This window comes from Trachypithecus francoisi, unplaced genomic scaffold, assembly GCF_009764315.1.
Source record: "Trachypithecus francoisi isolate TF-2019V2 unplaced genomic scaffold, Tfra_2.0 Contig01579, whole genome shotgun sequence".
Lineage (NCBI taxonomy): Eukaryota > Metazoa > Chordata > Mammalia > Primates > Cercopithecidae > Trachypithecus > Trachypithecus francoisi.
In genome coordinates, this window is record NW_022681442.1 from 19,284,224 (window position 1) to 19,301,395 (window position 17,172).

At 37.1% G+C, this 17,172-nt stretch overlaps 1 protein-coding gene across 8 annotated transcripts in view; it reads left to right on the forward strand.

The window, feature by feature from the left end:
- Positions 1 to 17,172, forward strand: part of GPAM (glycerol-3-phosphate acyltransferase, mitochondrial) — a 65,816-nt gene that overhangs the window by 21,658 nt on the left and 26,986 nt on the right. For 2 of the 8 annotated variants that reach the window (XM_033182930.1, XM_033182871.1), the window contains exons 1-6: positions 8,443 to 8,594; positions 9,311 to 9,407; positions 10,405 to 10,535; positions 11,608 to 11,730; positions 14,099 to 14,172; positions 16,411 to 16,524. In XM_033182930.1, coding sequence (XP_033038821.1) covers positions 10,434 to 10,535; positions 11,608 to 11,730; positions 14,099 to 14,172; positions 16,411 to 16,524 — 413 coding nt within the window. In that variant the 5' untranslated portion in view covers positions 8,443 to 8,594; positions 9,311 to 9,407; positions 10,405 to 10,433. Of the gene's footprint in view, positions 1 to 8,431; positions 8,595 to 8,628; positions 9,075 to 9,310; positions 9,408 to 10,404; positions 10,536 to 11,607; positions 11,731 to 14,098; positions 14,173 to 16,410; positions 16,525 to 17,172 lie in introns of those variants that run through there. The other 6 variants (XM_033182921.1, XM_033182886.1, XM_033182876.1 and 3 more) reach the window with 6 other exon arrangements.

Consider the following 17,172-nt stretch of genomic DNA (forward strand, 5'->3'; position numbering starts at 1 on the left):
TCTTGGCTCACTGCCACCTCTGGCTCCTGGGTTCAAGTGATTCTCTTGCCTCAGCCTCCTCAGTCGCTGGGATTACAGACATGTGCCACCACGCCCAGCTAATTTTTTGTATTTTTAGTAGAGAGGGGGTTTCACCATGTTAACTGGGATGGTCTCAATCTCTAGACCTTGTGAAAGACTTAAAGGCAGAATCTAAGGTCATCTTCACTGCCACCCCTCAGCATGTGATACACTGGTAGGTACTATTTCTAGACATTCCCTCTCTCTTTTATTATTTTTAAAGAATGTTTGAGTCATTCTAGCAATAAGATTCAGGCTCAAATATGATAGGAAATGCATGTATTTATTTGCAGCTATGTAATTGTGCATATTTTATTTTATTCAATGAGATCTTGAATTTCTAAAAACAGGGACTAGAGTGTATCCTCCTCACAGAGTATAGGTAGGCAGTAAAAAAGTTTTTGATTAATTGCTTAAATAAACTGGGCTTGGGATGTGTTACAATAGGGATCTAAGCTGCCCATTTCATTAAAATGAACATGCGTGGTGACAATCAGGAAAGTATTTACCCGAGAGTAACAGAAGACAACATTGTAATGGCTTACACAGGTAGAGATTTGGCAAAATCCAGAGGTGTGTGTCTTGGGTTTGGACATTGAATTATGTAGCAAATGGGAGAAAAATGAAAAAGGAAGTAGTGCCAGCTGCGTCCTCTTTTACTAGGAAATAAAAACTTCTTCAGGAACCCTCAGTTTGCCTTGCTCTCAGTTCACATTGCCCAGAACTGGGTTATGTGACCATCTTGGCTAGAAGGATAGTTGCAGTATTAGGGAACAAGATTATCATAATTGGCTTAGATACCTTGATTCATTCTTTTCTCAGAGCTAGACAAGAGATCACCCTGAATATAATCAGAGGGTGGAAACACGTCTTGAACAGGTAGGTCTCAGTGACTGCTCCAAATCAGCTGGAACTAGGGAAGTGAATTCTGGAAGCCACAAGTCAATGAACTTGAGTCTGATTTTTGAAACTTTTTGAAATAATGATTAAATAGTAGTAGTGTAAATATTCTAGACTATAAGCTTGAAGGGAGGAGGTATGGTGCTGTCTTGTTCAATGCTGTATCTGCAATAGCTTGGGTGGCATGAAGTAGATGTTGTATAAATATATACTGAATAAATAAATAAACAAAAGCAGCCCAAAGAAAAGTAGGCCATAATGAGAAGAGCATGGATCCAGTAGGAATAATTCATGCCAAGCTACTTCCTTTAAAAATTCTTGATAGAACAATCATTATATTTTATATAAGGGACTTTTAATAGATACTTTATCATTGGATTCTGGCAAGTCAGTTGACAATGTCCTTACAATCTTCTTGTAGAGCAATGCTATTATACATAGGTAGACCTGCAGCTACTTGAACAAATGCACCCAGGGAAGTTTGGTCAATGAATCTGGATCAGTCTGACGGGGAGCCTCTGAACAGGGACTATTAGGAAGGCAGCATGAATTATTGTCAAGAATATGAGGTTTAGTATGAGAAAGGCCTAGGTTCAAATCCCTTCTGTGCTGCTTTCTGTCTGGTTGATTTGGGCAATTTATTTCATTACTCTGAGTCCGTTTTTCTTATCTGTAAATTAAGGATCATATCTTGCAGCTTCATCATGAGAATGAGCCATGTTAAAATGTAGCAGGTATACTGGTCAATATGTAGGATGGCAGAACAAAGATTTTAAAATACATTGAAAATCTGGAAAATGGCAAAACAAAACAAAATGCAGTGTACACAGAGGTACATGTGCATTACTATCACAAATGCAGGGTGTGCCCCATTTTCATAATTGGCCTAAGTATTATGATTCATTATTTTTTCAGAGTTGGCCAGGAGATTGTCCTGAACAAAATCACAGAGAGGGAAACAGAGAGTGAATAGCTTCTCTGTTGCTACAATGGGTGGGACCAGATTTTTATAGGATCTAATCAGACTCTCCTTATGAAGACAGGAAATCTAACATCTGGTAACACCACCCTGAAAATAAAAGGCAACCAGCTTGGGTAATGAAAGACTGTATTACTGTGTATATAGAATTTGTAGTGCTGTCACTCTTCTTGTTCCTATTATCAATAATGTGTGTCCTCCTCTTTTTTCCTTATGAATCTGGCTAGAGGTTCATTAACTCTACTGATTTTCTCAAAGAATTAGCTTTCAGTTTCAATTGCTTTTTATTTTCCTACTTAAACATTTTTCTGTTTTCATTGATATCTGCCCTTTATTATTTTCTGTTTTTGTTTTGCTTACTTTGGGTTTAATTTATACTTTTTTCTTAAGGCTGAATCTGAGATCAATAATTTGAGATCTTTCTTTTTTTCTAGTATAGGTGCTTTAGTACCATACATTTCTGAGTACTGTTTTAGCTGCATTCCTCACAGTATGATATATTGTGTTTTCATTATCATTTGGTTCAAGGTACTTACTAATTTTCATTTTTATTTCTTTTTTACATCATGATTTTTTAAAAGTATGTGAGTTTCCAAATAGTTAACGATTTTCCAAATACCTTTAAGTTAGTGGTTTCTAATTTCTCCTGTGCTCAGAGTATATGTTTTATATGATTTGGATCCTTATATGTGCATTGAAACTTGTTTTATGGCCCAGAATATGATCTATCTTGGTGGATGTTCTGTGCACACTTGAATGTTTATTCTCCTGTTATTGGGTGGAGTGTTCTATAAATGTCAATTAGACCAAGTTGGGTTTATAGTATTGCATAAGCCTTTTACATCTTTATTAATTTTTTACCCACAGTTCTATTAGTTGTTGGGGGAGGGATATTGAAATGGCTGACTACAATTGTAGATTTTTAAAATTTTTTCTTGCAATTCGATTAGCTTTTGATTTATGTGTTTTGAAGTGCTGTATTAGAGGAATAAATACGTAGAGTCAGTTTGTCCTCATTATGAATTGACCCTCTTATCATTATAAAATGATCCTCTATATTTCTGATAATATTCTTTGTATTGAAATTATATGTTATTAATATAACCACCTATATGTCTTTTGATTAGCATTAGTATAGCATGCTGTTTTCTAACCTTTTACTTTTATTTGTCTTAATATTTAAAGTGAGTTTTTAAATAGTTGGCATATCATTGGATCTTCATTTTCTTTCCAATCTGGCAATATCTGCCTTTTCATTAGGGCAAATACTTATATGAGCTTAATCTATCATCTTGCCATGTATTTTCTCTTTAAATCTATCATCTTGCCATGTATTTTCTCTTTAAATCTATCATCTTGCCATGTATTTTCTCTTTAAATCTATCATCTTGCCATGTATTTTCTCTTTAAATCTATCATCTTGCCATGTATTTTCTCTTTAAATCTATCATCTTGCCATGTATTTTCTCTTTAAATCTATCATCTTGCCATGTATTTTCTCTTTATTCTATCTATTCTTTCTTTTCTCTCCTATCATTTACTGCCTTCTTCTGAATTCATTAAACATTTTAAAAATTCAACTTAAGCTTCTTTGTTGGTGTGTTAACAATAACTCTTAGTTTTGCTTTCATAGTAGTTGCTTTAGGAGTTAAAGTATATATGTTTAACTTATTACAGTTTACCTTCAGGTGTATTATACCACTTTGTGCATAAGATAAGAATCTTACAACAGAATACTTCTCCCTTCCTGGACTTTGTGCTTTTGTCATCATACATTTTATTTCTACATATGTTATAAACCCCACAAAATACTATTTTTGTTTGTGCATTAAGCAATTATGTTTTAAAAGGGTTTTAATGACTGACATGGTGGCTCACTCGTATAATCCCAGCACTTTGGGAGGTCGAGGCAGGCGGATCACTTGAGGTCAGGAGATCGAGACCGGCCTGGGCAACATGGTGAAACCCCAACTCTACTAAACATACAGAAAAAAATTAGCTGTGCATTGTGGTGGATGCCTGTAATCCCAGCTACTCAGGAGGCTAAGGTGTGAGAATTGCTTGAACCTGTGAGGAGGTTTCAGCGAGCCAAGGTCACGCCACTGTACCACTGCACTCCAGCCTGGGTGACAGAGTGAGATTCCATCTCAAAAATAAAATAAAATAAATTAAAATAAAAAGGTTTTAAAAATAAGAAAAATCATTTACCTACATATTTATGGTTTCTTAAGCTCTTAATTCCTTTGCATAGATTCAGAATTCCATCTGATAGCATTTTTTTTTTTTTTTTTTTTTTTGCCTGAAAGACTTTCTGTAACATTGCTTACAGAACTAGCCTGCTGGTGATGAATTCTTTTGGCAATTTGATGTCAAAATATGTTTTTATTTTGTTTTATTTTGATATATATATAAAGCATATAAAATGTACATATTATATATTAATATAAAAGAACTCTTGATTGATAGGTTCTTCATTCAGTACTTCAGATGCTGCTCCACCACCTTCTGGTTTGCATTTTTCTGATGTGAAATCTGCTGTCATTCTTATCTTTGTTCCTCTGTACAGTAATGTCTATTTTTTTTTTTTTATCTCTGATAGCTTTTAAGATTTTCTCTTTATCAGTGGTCTTAGGCATTTTGATCGTGATATTTCTTGGTGTGGTTTTCTTCATGTTTCTACTGAGTTTGTTGAGCTTTTTGGGTTTATGAGTTTATAGTTTTGGTCAAATTTGGAAAGGTTTCATCAATTATTCCTTCAAATACTTTTTTCTGTCCTCCCTAATCTATTCTTACCTCATATTTCTCATTTTCTTCAGGGACTACAATTGCATGTACACTAGGCTCACTGATACTCTTTTACTTTCAGTATTTTTCTTCCTTCAGTGTTTCATTTTGGATAGTTTCTATCACAATGTTTTCAAGTTTGTTTGTTTATTTATTTATTTATTTATTTAATTTATTTTTTTTTGAGATGGTGTTTTGCTCTGTCTCCCAGGCTGGAGTGCAGTGGCAGGACCTCCGCTCACAGCAAGCTCCACCTCCCGGGTTCACGCCATTCTCCTGCCTTAGCCTCCCGTCAAGTTTTTTACTGTTTCTTTTTTAGTAATGTCTAACCTATTAATCCCGTGTGTGTGTGTGTGTGTGTGTGTGTGTGTGTGTGTATTAGGGTGTTAAAAATCTCAGATAGTGGTTTTATTATCTCCTAGATGTTTGTGTCTTTTTTTTTTTTTTTAAAGATTTTTCACATCTCTACTTCCCATGCTCAGTTTATTTTTTCTACTTGTTGAACACATGGAGTACAGTCATAATTACTTTAATGTCCTTGTTCTCTTATTTTATCTGTCATTTCTGGGATGCTTTCAATTCATTGATTTTTTTTTCTCATTACTTTCCTGCTTCTTTTTGCATGCCTGATAATTCTGATTGGATTCCAGATGTTGCAAATTTTACCTTGTTAGGTGTTGGTTATTTTTAATTTCCTGTAAATATTCTTGTGCTTTGCTCTCGGACACTTTGTTCTTAAAAACAGCTTAATCCTTTGGTGGCTGGCTTTTAAGATTTCTTAGATAGAGTCAGAGTAGCTTTTACATTAGGGCTACTTTTGCCCCACTACTGAAGCAAAACTATTTGAATTGTGAATTATGAGGTTTTCCAGTCTGGGTGCCAGGATCAGGCACTATTTCTGGTCCTGTAGGTTCAGCTGGGTACCCTTCTACTCTGCCTTGTGGGAGCAGAATTAATTTCCTACCCTGTGCAAGCTTTAGTACTTGCTCTCTCTTTTGTTCAAACGTGATTATTTCCTGCCCTTAGGTAGCTTCCTCACACACATGCTCTAATAAGCAGAAGACTGGAGAGAGATCTGTTGTAGATCTCCACAGCTCCTTCTTTCTCTGTGTAGCTTTCTCCTTGCTGATGTACAACTCCCAGTTCCAGCTGCTTTGGCTTCCCTGCTCTCCCAGTTCTATCACCTCAACTCAGGGAGTCTGCCTAGCTCTTTTTTACTGCTCCCTCTAGGTAAATCAAGGCAATCATAGGGCCACCTCATTTGTTTTCCCTCCTCAAGGACCACTGTCCAGCACAATGTTTAAAAGTCATTGTCTTATAAATGCCTGCTTGTTTTTGTTTTTAGTTGTTTTAGGCAGGAGAGTAAATTCAGTCCTGTTGCTCCATCTTAGCTGGCTAGACTGGATTGCTATAAGTTACTGTGGCTCTCTTCATAAAACAGATTGCCAAGGGTGTCACCTGTTTCCAAAACAATTGTTAAGTAACATGAAACACCTGACATTGCAATGTACCTCAGCTCCTCAGTAACAACTGTGCAACAAACAGGCATTACCGAAGAGTTGCCTATAAATGAATTTTATGTAAGATGATCCATTTTTCCTTTTGGCTTACATTTTAAAACTCCTGTGGTATTCTCCCTAGTGAATTTGTTGTTACTTTCTCTTTAGTAGTTACTTCAAACCCTGATACTTTCCCCTATTTTCTCCCCTTTCTTTTTTTCCTTGTCATGAGCCAATAACCTGTATACAAAATTTCATAATGTTTTGGGATTAAAATTCATCTTTCTCTAGTTAGCATAAAGTGCTTGAGTATTTGTGTGCTTATTGCTAAGATTATGTGTGTGGGTTGAATAAAGACGGTCTTTGACCTCAAGAAGCTCAAAATCTTTTAAAAAATATGAATATAAACTCCTATTGTTTTTGATTGTTTCAAAAGAGGAGAACATTTGCATTTTGGGGTGGATTTATACACAGAGGCATAAGAAAGTTCAAGATTTATACACAGAGGCATGAAAAATTCAAGAGAGGGATTTTTTTTTTTTAATTGTTCCTTAGCCCCAATAAGTACTGAGTGCTTACTACACAACAAGAGACTTTGGTGTTAAGAGACTGAGGCAAGTCACTGACATAATGTGTTTGTAATCTTCCAGAAGACTTGACAGAAATTGAGAAAGATCCAAGGTGTGGTATTGTAGTACATATTTGAGATGTCACAGGAGAGTGTGGTTATTGAGGGCTGGAGAGATTAGGGAAGGCTTGAAGAACTAGTTCAGGAAGGAACTGTGGAGTTTCAGGGAGAACTGTATAAGCAGAATTAAGAGGATGAGTGCCCATGGCTTGTCTAAGAACAACCAGAGAGGAAGTAAAAGGCTTCTGCTGGAGAAGAGGGAATAGCAGAGACCTCTCTGTGGAGGCCTTATTATGTTCCAGGCTCAGGCATTTGTCCTATGGGGGGCTGTAGATGATTTTTTTCCAGGTGGATATGCACGAAGATGTGTATTGAATAGGGGATTAGGATTGGTGAGTGCAGGAGGGACAAGGACTGGCAGCAGAGGCTTGAAGGAAGGGCCTTAATCATCTTTGTATTCCCAGATCCTAGTTCATACTTAATGTTTGTTGCTTCAGTGCATGTAAAAGTTTATTTATTATAATTATATTTCGAGACAGGGTCTCGTTGTTGCCCAGGCTGGAGTGCAGTGGTGTAATTTTGGCTCACTGCAACCCCCTGCCTACCAGGCTCCAGCAATCCTCCCACCTCAGCCTCTTGAGCAGCTGGGACTATAGGCGTGTGCCACCACCCCCCCACCCCCCCGGATAAAAAAGGTTATTTTTCCTTCTAAATTGTTAATGCTTTTGATAATCATTGGCCTTGTCAATAGCATGACAAGTATTGTGAAAGAACTTCATGGTGTTATTTTGTTCCAAGGGCTAAAGGTAGGCCAACTTCAACTCAGACTCCTTCAAGTCATTTTTTAAAAATTATATTTTAAATTAACTAAATAGTTGCATATATTTAGGGGGTACAAATCAATGTTATGACTTAAGAATACAATGTGGAGTAACTGAATCAAGCTAATTGACATATCCACCTCAGATACTCCTGTTTTCGTGGTGAGAACTTTTGAAATGTACTCTTAGCGATTTTGAATTGTATAATACATTATTTACTATATTCACCATGGTGTACAACATATAGTCCAAAGGGGGAAAAAAGTCCTTATTTCTCCTAACTCAGGCTTTTTATCCTACAAACCTTATTTGCTTCTTTACGTATCTCATTCTCCTTAAAGGAAAAGGCACTCAGCCACTTTTGTAGAAATTACACAGCATGGCCATTTGCAATCCCTGCCTCTCCCATTCGTAATAAATCCTACATAGTCTTACAGATCTCATAAAAATTCAGACCACACACATAACCTGATAGCCCACGCGCACATTCCCAACAGAGCCTGGAAGAGGGGCAAGCTCCCAGATAAGTTGAATTCACACAAAGCAGAATGAGGTACCCACACACACTCACACACGCATGGCCTAGGCAGTGTAACCATCTGTCCAGGCGCTCGCACACTATCTTTAGCCACATACAGGCACGCACAGTCGAGTACACACATTTCACCCTCGGATCCGCGCACGCTCCCCGAGACCCGCAGGCCGGGCCCCGCCCCCGGCGCTGGCTCGCGGGTGGCCTGTGTCAATTCCACGCGCCGGTTGCGTCATCATGGTGCGCCATTGCAGCAGGCATTGGCCGGGACTTGAAGTGCGGGCTGCTGCAGCAGCCGAAGCCGGAGCGCCTAGGGTGCGAACTGCGAGGGCAGGTGTGGGCTGCGGGAGGCTGCTCTGGCCGGGAGCGCCGGGACAAGTGCGTGGAGCTGGTGCGACTCCTGCAAGTTGCTGGGGTAGTCGTGTCCCCTTTTCCCCGATCCCCGAGCTCCGGGCTTCTCCCTGAGAAATGGGTCGGGCTCGTGCAGGGGTGGGGGCAGGGTTCATCTCTCCTGGGGGACCAGACTGGGGCATGGGTTCCCCTGGGTTGGAAGGAGTCCTTATGGACTCAGTCCCCTAAGCATCTGCACGCGCGGAGGCGCCGCCAGCCAGCCCGCCTGGGTCCCTGGGGGACATTGAGGCAGCAAGGGGTGCTCTGAAAGCAGCCGGTATGCTGGAGATAATGACAGCGTCACCATTGATTGGACTGAGCGCTCACTGTGTGTTACACACCGTTTTAGACCCTTTGTTTATATTATTCAGTCCTCTCAGCAACCCAGGAGGTAAGAACTATCATTCTGCCCATTTTCCAGATGGGAAAACCAAGGCATAGAAGTTAACCAGCTTATGGTAATAAAACAGTCAGACAGATGGTAAGCAGTGGAAGATTTAAACCTCAGAGCTGGTCTTCCAGCCTCTGTCCTTTTCAGATCCTCCAGTCAGCTTCCCTCAGCGCATGCTGGCTGGTGCCTCTGGGATATTGCTTCTTTATTACTCCTTGACCTTGAGCGAACTGTGGGGAGGGAGGAAGTGCAAAACGTGGACCTGCTATTGGCACAAGCGAGCCTGTTTGTCCTCTCCTCATCCCCTCTTCACTTCGTTTTCTCAGGCAGCAGCGGCTCCCCTGTTGTATGGACATTCTGCACCCGAAACGATAGCTGAGTCCTGAAGTTTTATGTTATGAAACAGAAGAACTTTCATCCCAGGTGCATTGGTTTATTCTCTCCCCTAGCCTGTTATGTTAGATTGTACTTATGTTAAATTGTTAAGGACATAGGTGGTTATGCCGAGAATAGCAGTGACTGGAGCAAACCCATGTGGGGATTGTAAAGAGATTGGAATATGCCTTCCAAAGGAACACTATTAATCTAGACATGACCTTTCAGGATGTTAAAGGAATAATTTTAGGCCAGGTGAGAAACAGGCAAAATCAAAAATAATTTAAGGCTAGAGACTATGTTTGAAAGTTTTTATGTTTGGGGTTAATATCTATTTTAGGAGTTTACTGTCTTAGTGAACCTTTTTCCTTAGGGTGGAAAAAAGCTTATCGAAAAGGATGAAAACTTATACATCAGATATTTCAAAATAGTGTGCTTTTCTTTCAGAGCTTTGTAGCTTTGTATTACCTTTGTATTAAAAGTGAAAATGTTTCTTTTAGAACATCACAAGAAAATTAAAATCTTAATTCAATTTAAGTAGGGGAACTTAAGGGGTGCCCTAATTGCCTTAATTAAATAAACATGCCTTCATTCTGCCAGGAACTATTCAATTATTAACAAAAAGGAAATAAAAATAAGCTCTTATTTTCACTTGCAAATGACTGTTCATAGCTATTTTGTTTGGATACAATTCATGGCTATTTTGTTTGGAAACTATTTTGTTTGGATACTATATTTTGTTTGGATACTATTCATAGCTGTTTTGTGTGTATACAAAGGATACAATGTTGTATCCTTATATATTCCGGAAGTCTTAGAATGCAAATGTTGATTTTTTTTTTTTTTTTTTCTAGTCAGGGCCGCCTAACTGTGTTCATATAAACACATCAAAGTCAGTTTTTACCTTGTGACTCAACATGGTAGAAGTCTATCAGTTCATTTGCTATCCCATTATGGAGCAAAGTAATGTAGAAATCAGAATTTTGAGTTCTGGTATTTACTCTTTTGATTCCTTGTTAATTTAAGTGGTACATATTTTTTATAGCACATGATTTGGGAATTACACTTTGTGACATGGATGAATCTGCACTGACCCTTGGTACAATAGATGTTTCTTATCTGCCGAATTCGTCAGAATACAGTGTTGGTCGATGTAAGCACACAAGTGAGGAATGGGTAAGTTTAAGATAAGCGTTAAAAGCATACAGGCTAAAAATGTTCACTTCAGTGATGTTTGTGAAGGTGCACATACCGGCAGCAACATAATATCACGTCGCGATTAATAGCTATAGACACTGGTAAGTTTATGAAGCCTAATAAAAATTTTTATGGCATTATATTGGGAAGAAAAAATGGTTAGGAAATTAATGTACACTGATGATGTTAGAAAATGAAACAATCATTTTGCATAGAAAAAAACGTAGTAGTTTTGGGTCGGGTAAGAAATTTTTTTTTTCTTTCTCTTGGTATGTACTTTCTATGAGTTAAAAAGCATGAATTTTATAATAGAAGTAAACTTTAAAAAATTAAAAATAGCAATGTATAGTATGAATTCAATCCAAAAGGCATACATTTTCTTGGATTGTTTTTCCTATTTCAGTATAACATGACGTATTTTAAATATTATCTCAATTGTCTTTATATAAAAAATAGTGGGTTTTTTTTCTTGCTTAATTTTGAGAATGTTGTATCTGTATAACAGAGATTTGAGCAACTGAGCTCAAAGTTAAGCATTTTTAGAATAGAAGGGCAAGGTTTGACCCTAATTGAACAGCATAGCTATAATTTAAATTCTGGTCTTTAAGTTCCCTTGATAAGATAAAGGAATGTTACATAAATTTACCATTTTTTTAAATTTAAATTATAAAAACTTGCTCACTGTGTAAGGCCTTCATGTTCTGTAGTGGGACTGTGTGATTTAAAATGGGGTAAGGTTAATTGTTAGACTAGAGATCCAGGAGTCTGAATTTATTTATCTTGCTGTCAGAAGTCTGTTTGACCTTCTACAATTTAGTTTTTAAATTTTTGAATACTGCTTTCAGTGTGTAGCTGTTACTATGCTTGGGTGCTCAACTTTTGCTTATGTGGTAAGCTTTTATCCAAGTGTTGATCATGGAGGGAGTACTTAAATGAAAATCACTCTGAATATGCCAGAAGTTTTTCTTCTGTCCAAAATAGTTTTTGAGATCAAGTAGACAAGTATTCTCTTGCCATTTATAAACTTTTTTTTTATCTTAATATTTGTCAGGGTGAGTGTGGTTTTAGACCTACTGTCTTCAGATCTGCAACTTTAAAATGGAAAGAAAGCCTAATGAGTCGGAAAAGGCCATTCGTTGGAAGATGTTGTTACTCCTGCACTCCCCAGAGCTGGGTAAGAACCTTACTGCTTATGGACCTTAATACTCAGCATAAAATATGATTTCCAGCTTTGTAGTAGGCGGTCTTACTGGACTCATTCACTTTCAGAACAGAGACCCACGTTTATGAACTAAATATTTCAAGTAAAGATGTTGACACACTTTTTGTTTTCATTCCTTTATTCAATTATGGTCCGTTAATTGATACCAGGTAACATTCTAGTTCTTTTGAGGTTTTAGTGGGATTTTAAGGGGGAGAGTAGATCTTACTTTCAGGTAAGTCTTCAAAGGAGTTAGTGGGAACCTTCATGAACTTTTAGTTGTTGAACTTTAGCATTTAACATTAAAATCCTAGCAAGATAAGAAAGAGATAATGGGACAGAGTAAGAAGTTAAAGCTGTGACTTTGCTCTGAGCCTTTGCTAATGGAAGGTGTCTGTTGACTTTCTGATAGTGAAAGATTGTCACTAAAATGTTAGAATGAAGATTTAAGAGAGTGTATATGGGTTTGTTGATTGTATTTTGGTGAAAAAACACAAGCCATGCAATGTCTTTCGCATTACAGTGTAGTCTTTGAGAAGAGTTGAGTGAGTGAGAGGTATGTTTTCGATGGTAGCTAAAGAGAAGAACAAGTTAGCACAGGAACATAGAATTTCATGTGGTTGTGTTCGAAGGCAGTAGAATTGCCTTTTAAAAGTCATTTCTTGATGTTAAGCTCTCTCTGGGATCCAGTTACTAGGATGTAGAAATTCTGCCATTTAAGTGCCTGCCGTTTATAGAGGTTGCACTTGTGTGGCTAGGTAATTGTGCTGTGTGAATTTTCTGCTTAAGGTTGGCTTGGCAGAAAGTAGAATTCTGAGTCTGGTCTAAAGGGGTTTACTAACATGGGAGAGATTTGTATGGAACCCAAGCAGTTTATGTTAAATGTTCAGGTCTGCTGAAGAACGTCTTGTTATAAATATTGCTTCTTTTAAACCATAAGTACCTTGTTGCAAGAATTTGGTAGAATTCAAGGATCACAGAAATTTCTGGCCTAGGAGTAAGGCTTGTTCAGATTAATAGGCCACTTGAAATCAAGATTTAAACAGAATGTCATTTTCTTTTTAGATCTGACATCTAGTCTAATTCTAATTTTGAATGCTTAAAACAATAACTGCAATGTGTTCTTAAATCAGAGACTATATTCGGTTGTGGTGATGGTTTGGAGTAAAGGTAGATGGTATAACAGACAATTGATTTTTGCCCTACTATAGTACGTGATGGAGTTGAACTTGATCTTGAATTACTTCCATGACAGGATCATTTAAAATAATTTGCTTAAAAATTTTTTTTTTTGTAACTTTACGATATTTGCTATCTTTTCTCTGAAATCCTATTTTCCTTTCCTTTAAAGAGATTACACTTAAGTATTTTTATATTTTTTGTTGAGGGAACACTGTGCTTTTTCAGCATCTGAGTGTGGAACAGTTACCTTTTTGCCCATATTGATAAAGCTATAGACTGTCTTTTCAGCAAAGCTATCTCTGGATTATCTTTCAATTTCACATGTAAAGATGGTGACCAGTAGACATGCGATTTCTCATTAAGTGGACAGTTATTTGGGTGTAATAGGAAGACCATACTCTTTAGATCAAGACATGAGATTGAATCCTAAACCTCTGCCAGCCTTAGTTTCTCACCTAGAAAATGGTGATAACTCTTATGTGTCAGGATTTTTTGGGAGATTTAGTAAGCAACAATAACTGCATGGTCCTTAGCATGGTCTTTGTATTTTGGGAAATCTGAAATCTCTGACATTCTTGTAGCTTCACTTCTTTCAGGATAGAGATGAGGAGTCAAGCAGGAAGGGGTACTATTTCCTTTGGTTTTAAGATGTTTTTTTTTTTTTGTTTTTCGGTTTTTTGTTTGTTTTGAGACGGAGTCTTGCTTTGTCACCCAGGCTGGAGTACAATGGCATTGTGTTGGCTCACTGCAACCTCCGTCTCCTAGGTTCGAGCAATTATCCTGCCTCAGCCTCCCAAGTAGCTGGCATTACAGGTGCCCACCACCACGCCTAGCTAATTTTTATATTTTTAGTAGAGATGGAATTTCACCATGTTGGCCAGGTTGGTCTCAAACTGCTGACCTTAGGTGATCTGCCTGTCTTGGCCTCCCAAAGTGCTGGAATTACAGATGTGAACCACTGCACTGGCCTGGTTTTAAGATTTTAAAGATTAATTTTGAGTTTATGACTTCCTTTGAAGGCTGAAAAGTACTTTTCAATAAAACTTTTGAGGCAATGTCTGTTTTTATGCTTGATATTAAAGTCATCAAGAACTTGTAATGAGAGCTCTTCATCAATCTAGTTGTTTATTTATGTCTACATTTACTTTGTTTTATATAGGACAAATTTTTCAACCCCAGTATCCCGTCTTTGGGTTTGCGGAATGTTATTTATATCAATGAAACTCACACAAGGTAAAAATAAATTTCTTGTGTTTTTAATACAGCTCAAAAGAAAAACTTCATAATAATCAGTTAATACACTTTAAGCTGAGTTGCTTTGCGTTATTGAGAGTTAATAGAATATGAGTTTCTGACACAAGAGACAGACATTATCTAAAAATTGGAAGCAGTATAGCCACAGAGAGAACTATTACTGTTAAGCACTTGTGTACTTACAAATATTTTCAAGGGAGTGTAGATGTCACTTCTTTGACTTATATTGATTTTGCATATGAAATATACCAAAATGTGGGAAACATTTGTCTGAGGAGACTGGTAGGTTTGAATCTCTTATGATTTATTATGACTATTTCATACTTTAAAAAAAGTATAAATTACTGAAATCTGCCCAATCTGTAGGGTGTTAGAAGACATTTTCTATATTGAGCAAATGTTGTTTGAGTTATTATTTACCCAAGACTTGACTTAGAATTCTTAAAATTTCTAGGCATATGGGGATAGGCTTGTAAGCACCAGGGTGAGAAAAAAGGGTCTTGTTTTATCTGTATCTAGGCCAGGGGACAAGGAAGGAGGGTGGAAAGGTTGTGTGAGTGTCTGTGAGGCAAGAGAATCAGTAGCCAAATGCTAGCAGTCCTTGTAATTCTAAAAATAGATACCTGGAGTAGGCAGGCAGATAGGCTCAGATGATGAGAAATACTTGAAATTCTATGAAAATTAGTGCAAGAAATCAACTACTTGAAGCCCTTATATTACTTCTCATAATTTCATGATTAGATCAAATATGAGAATGATAATACTCGCATATATAGTAAACTTTAAAAAATAGAACTGAAGTCTAAGACGAGCAGATCATTCCCAGGCTGCTGGTCTCTCTCCCTCTTTTAAATTTACATTTAAATTTAAATTTAAAAAAGAGGGGAGAGACTTTGGTCCATTGAATTTTTTTGATAAGATGATAAGATCCTAAGAAAAGGGATCTCATAGAGTCTTCCTTATCTAAGTAGATATTTTATATATAAAGCCAAGAGGTTTGTTTCTTGCCCTCAATTAGAGATAGTTAAGGAAAATTGCATTTGCCATGATAACTAAGCAGTATGAAACTATTCAGTGAAATAGCTGCATGTTTAGCTATTTCGTTCTTCTGTGTATTAAATGAAGCAAAGCCTAAAACATTTTTACACATTCACGTACAGAGTCACACACTCGGTCACTGTCACACTCATGCACACGTGCATACACACAATTCTTTCAGTCAGTCGCAAAGGGATTACATAGAGAGCTTGGACTTTGTACATTCCAATAATATTTCTGAAAATGTTGGCTGAAGGAAGAGTTTAGGATTAATGTTTAATATATTGGGCCAAATTTTTGGAAGATTTAGACAAAGGAGGAAGAAAAAGAGAATGGCAGGAAGGAGGGGTGAAGAAATAAGTGATTCATAAACAGTTCTCTCTCAAGTTACTTTTTCTCAATTGAGGGCATTCTGGGTCTTTTCAGAGGTAATGAATTGATAATGTGATATCATGTAATCATTACAAATGGTTTCAAATTATTATGTAATGAAAGCTTGTAGCATTCTTATTCTGAAACTCGTCTCTCCATCCTCCCATCTAAATACCTCATAGTAACTGACAGGAATATGTTCTATCCCTCAGGTATATTTAAAATGTGAAGGGGAAAAAAAGTGAAAAAGTCTGGCTTTGTTAGCCCAGAGTACAAATATTTAGATCATGCTTGACTTCTTTTAACTGATCAGCCTTGTCCATTCAATTAGTCAGCAATTATCTTAGGAAAAAACAAAAACTATAACAATAACAAAAAATTAGCCTTTAATCATAGGAAAAGACTTCTAAATTTATCTTTTATAGCCCATAGCTATAATTATAAAGTGTATGGTTTATTAGAATAGATATAGCTTATATATAGCATTAAACATTTTTGCCTTTTTAATGGTATTAATAAAACCAGATGTTCTTATTTCTTTTGTTTTCATATTAGGGTTATTCAGTACAGTAGCACTATTCAAACGTTAATACACAAATTCCAAGTTTCAATTGTAGCTGAGAGTACATGAATAAAATTGGCTGCACAACATTCTGAACTACTAAGGAGAATTTGCTGTAGGAGAACCCTAAATCTCAGAAATGGATGACATTAGGCTTTGTTTTTATGGGTGGAAATTTAGTTTATGATTTAAGCAACTTGTTTTAGGTTTACTTCTAATACTTCTCTGCTAAATCATTTTCACAGACACCGGGGATGGCTTGCAAGACGCCTTTCTTATGTTCTTTTTATTCAAGAGCGAGATGTGCATAAGGGCATGTTTGCCACCAATGTGACTGAAAATGTGCTGAACAGCAGTAGGTAAGGGCAGGACACAGGCGTAAAGGTGGGAAATGGCAGGGATGGGCGGTAGGAGTGGGAGGGGGAAGTAATTCTCCTTAGTAACCTTTAGTTTCTCTGGGACTGTGTCTCAAGAAGTGTTCACATTTCCAAACATTAAATGTTAAGCTCCAAAGGAAACTAAAAGGCAGGCAATAGATGCTTTGGTGACAGTGCCATGTGGGAATAGCAGTGTTGTTTTTCGGATTAATAATCAAATGGGTTTCTAAAACATGAAAGGCAAATAGAAGTTCAGAGATGCACATATTTCCAGAAGTCTCTGTTTTCTGTAATATAAATGTTGGAGACATTGAATTTCCTATTTTATAGCCAAAAGAGAAGTGAATTTTATATTTTTGCCAGTTACTGAGTACCTAGGTACAAATTCTTATGCTATAAAGTCATTGCTAGAAATCTTAACAGAATGAGATACTGCCTTTGCTCTCACAGGAGCTTGCTTACAATAGGAAAGACTGATTGGAACTCAGGTGGAATGGGGAAATAAATATTTTAGAGTATGGGAGTTTGGGTGAAGGTGTTCCAAACTTCCATACTCTAGCATATTGATTCTAGAGTACTGGCCTTATTGGTGTGGCCAGTTTTAGAGATCTACCTGGATTTGGGGAGCAG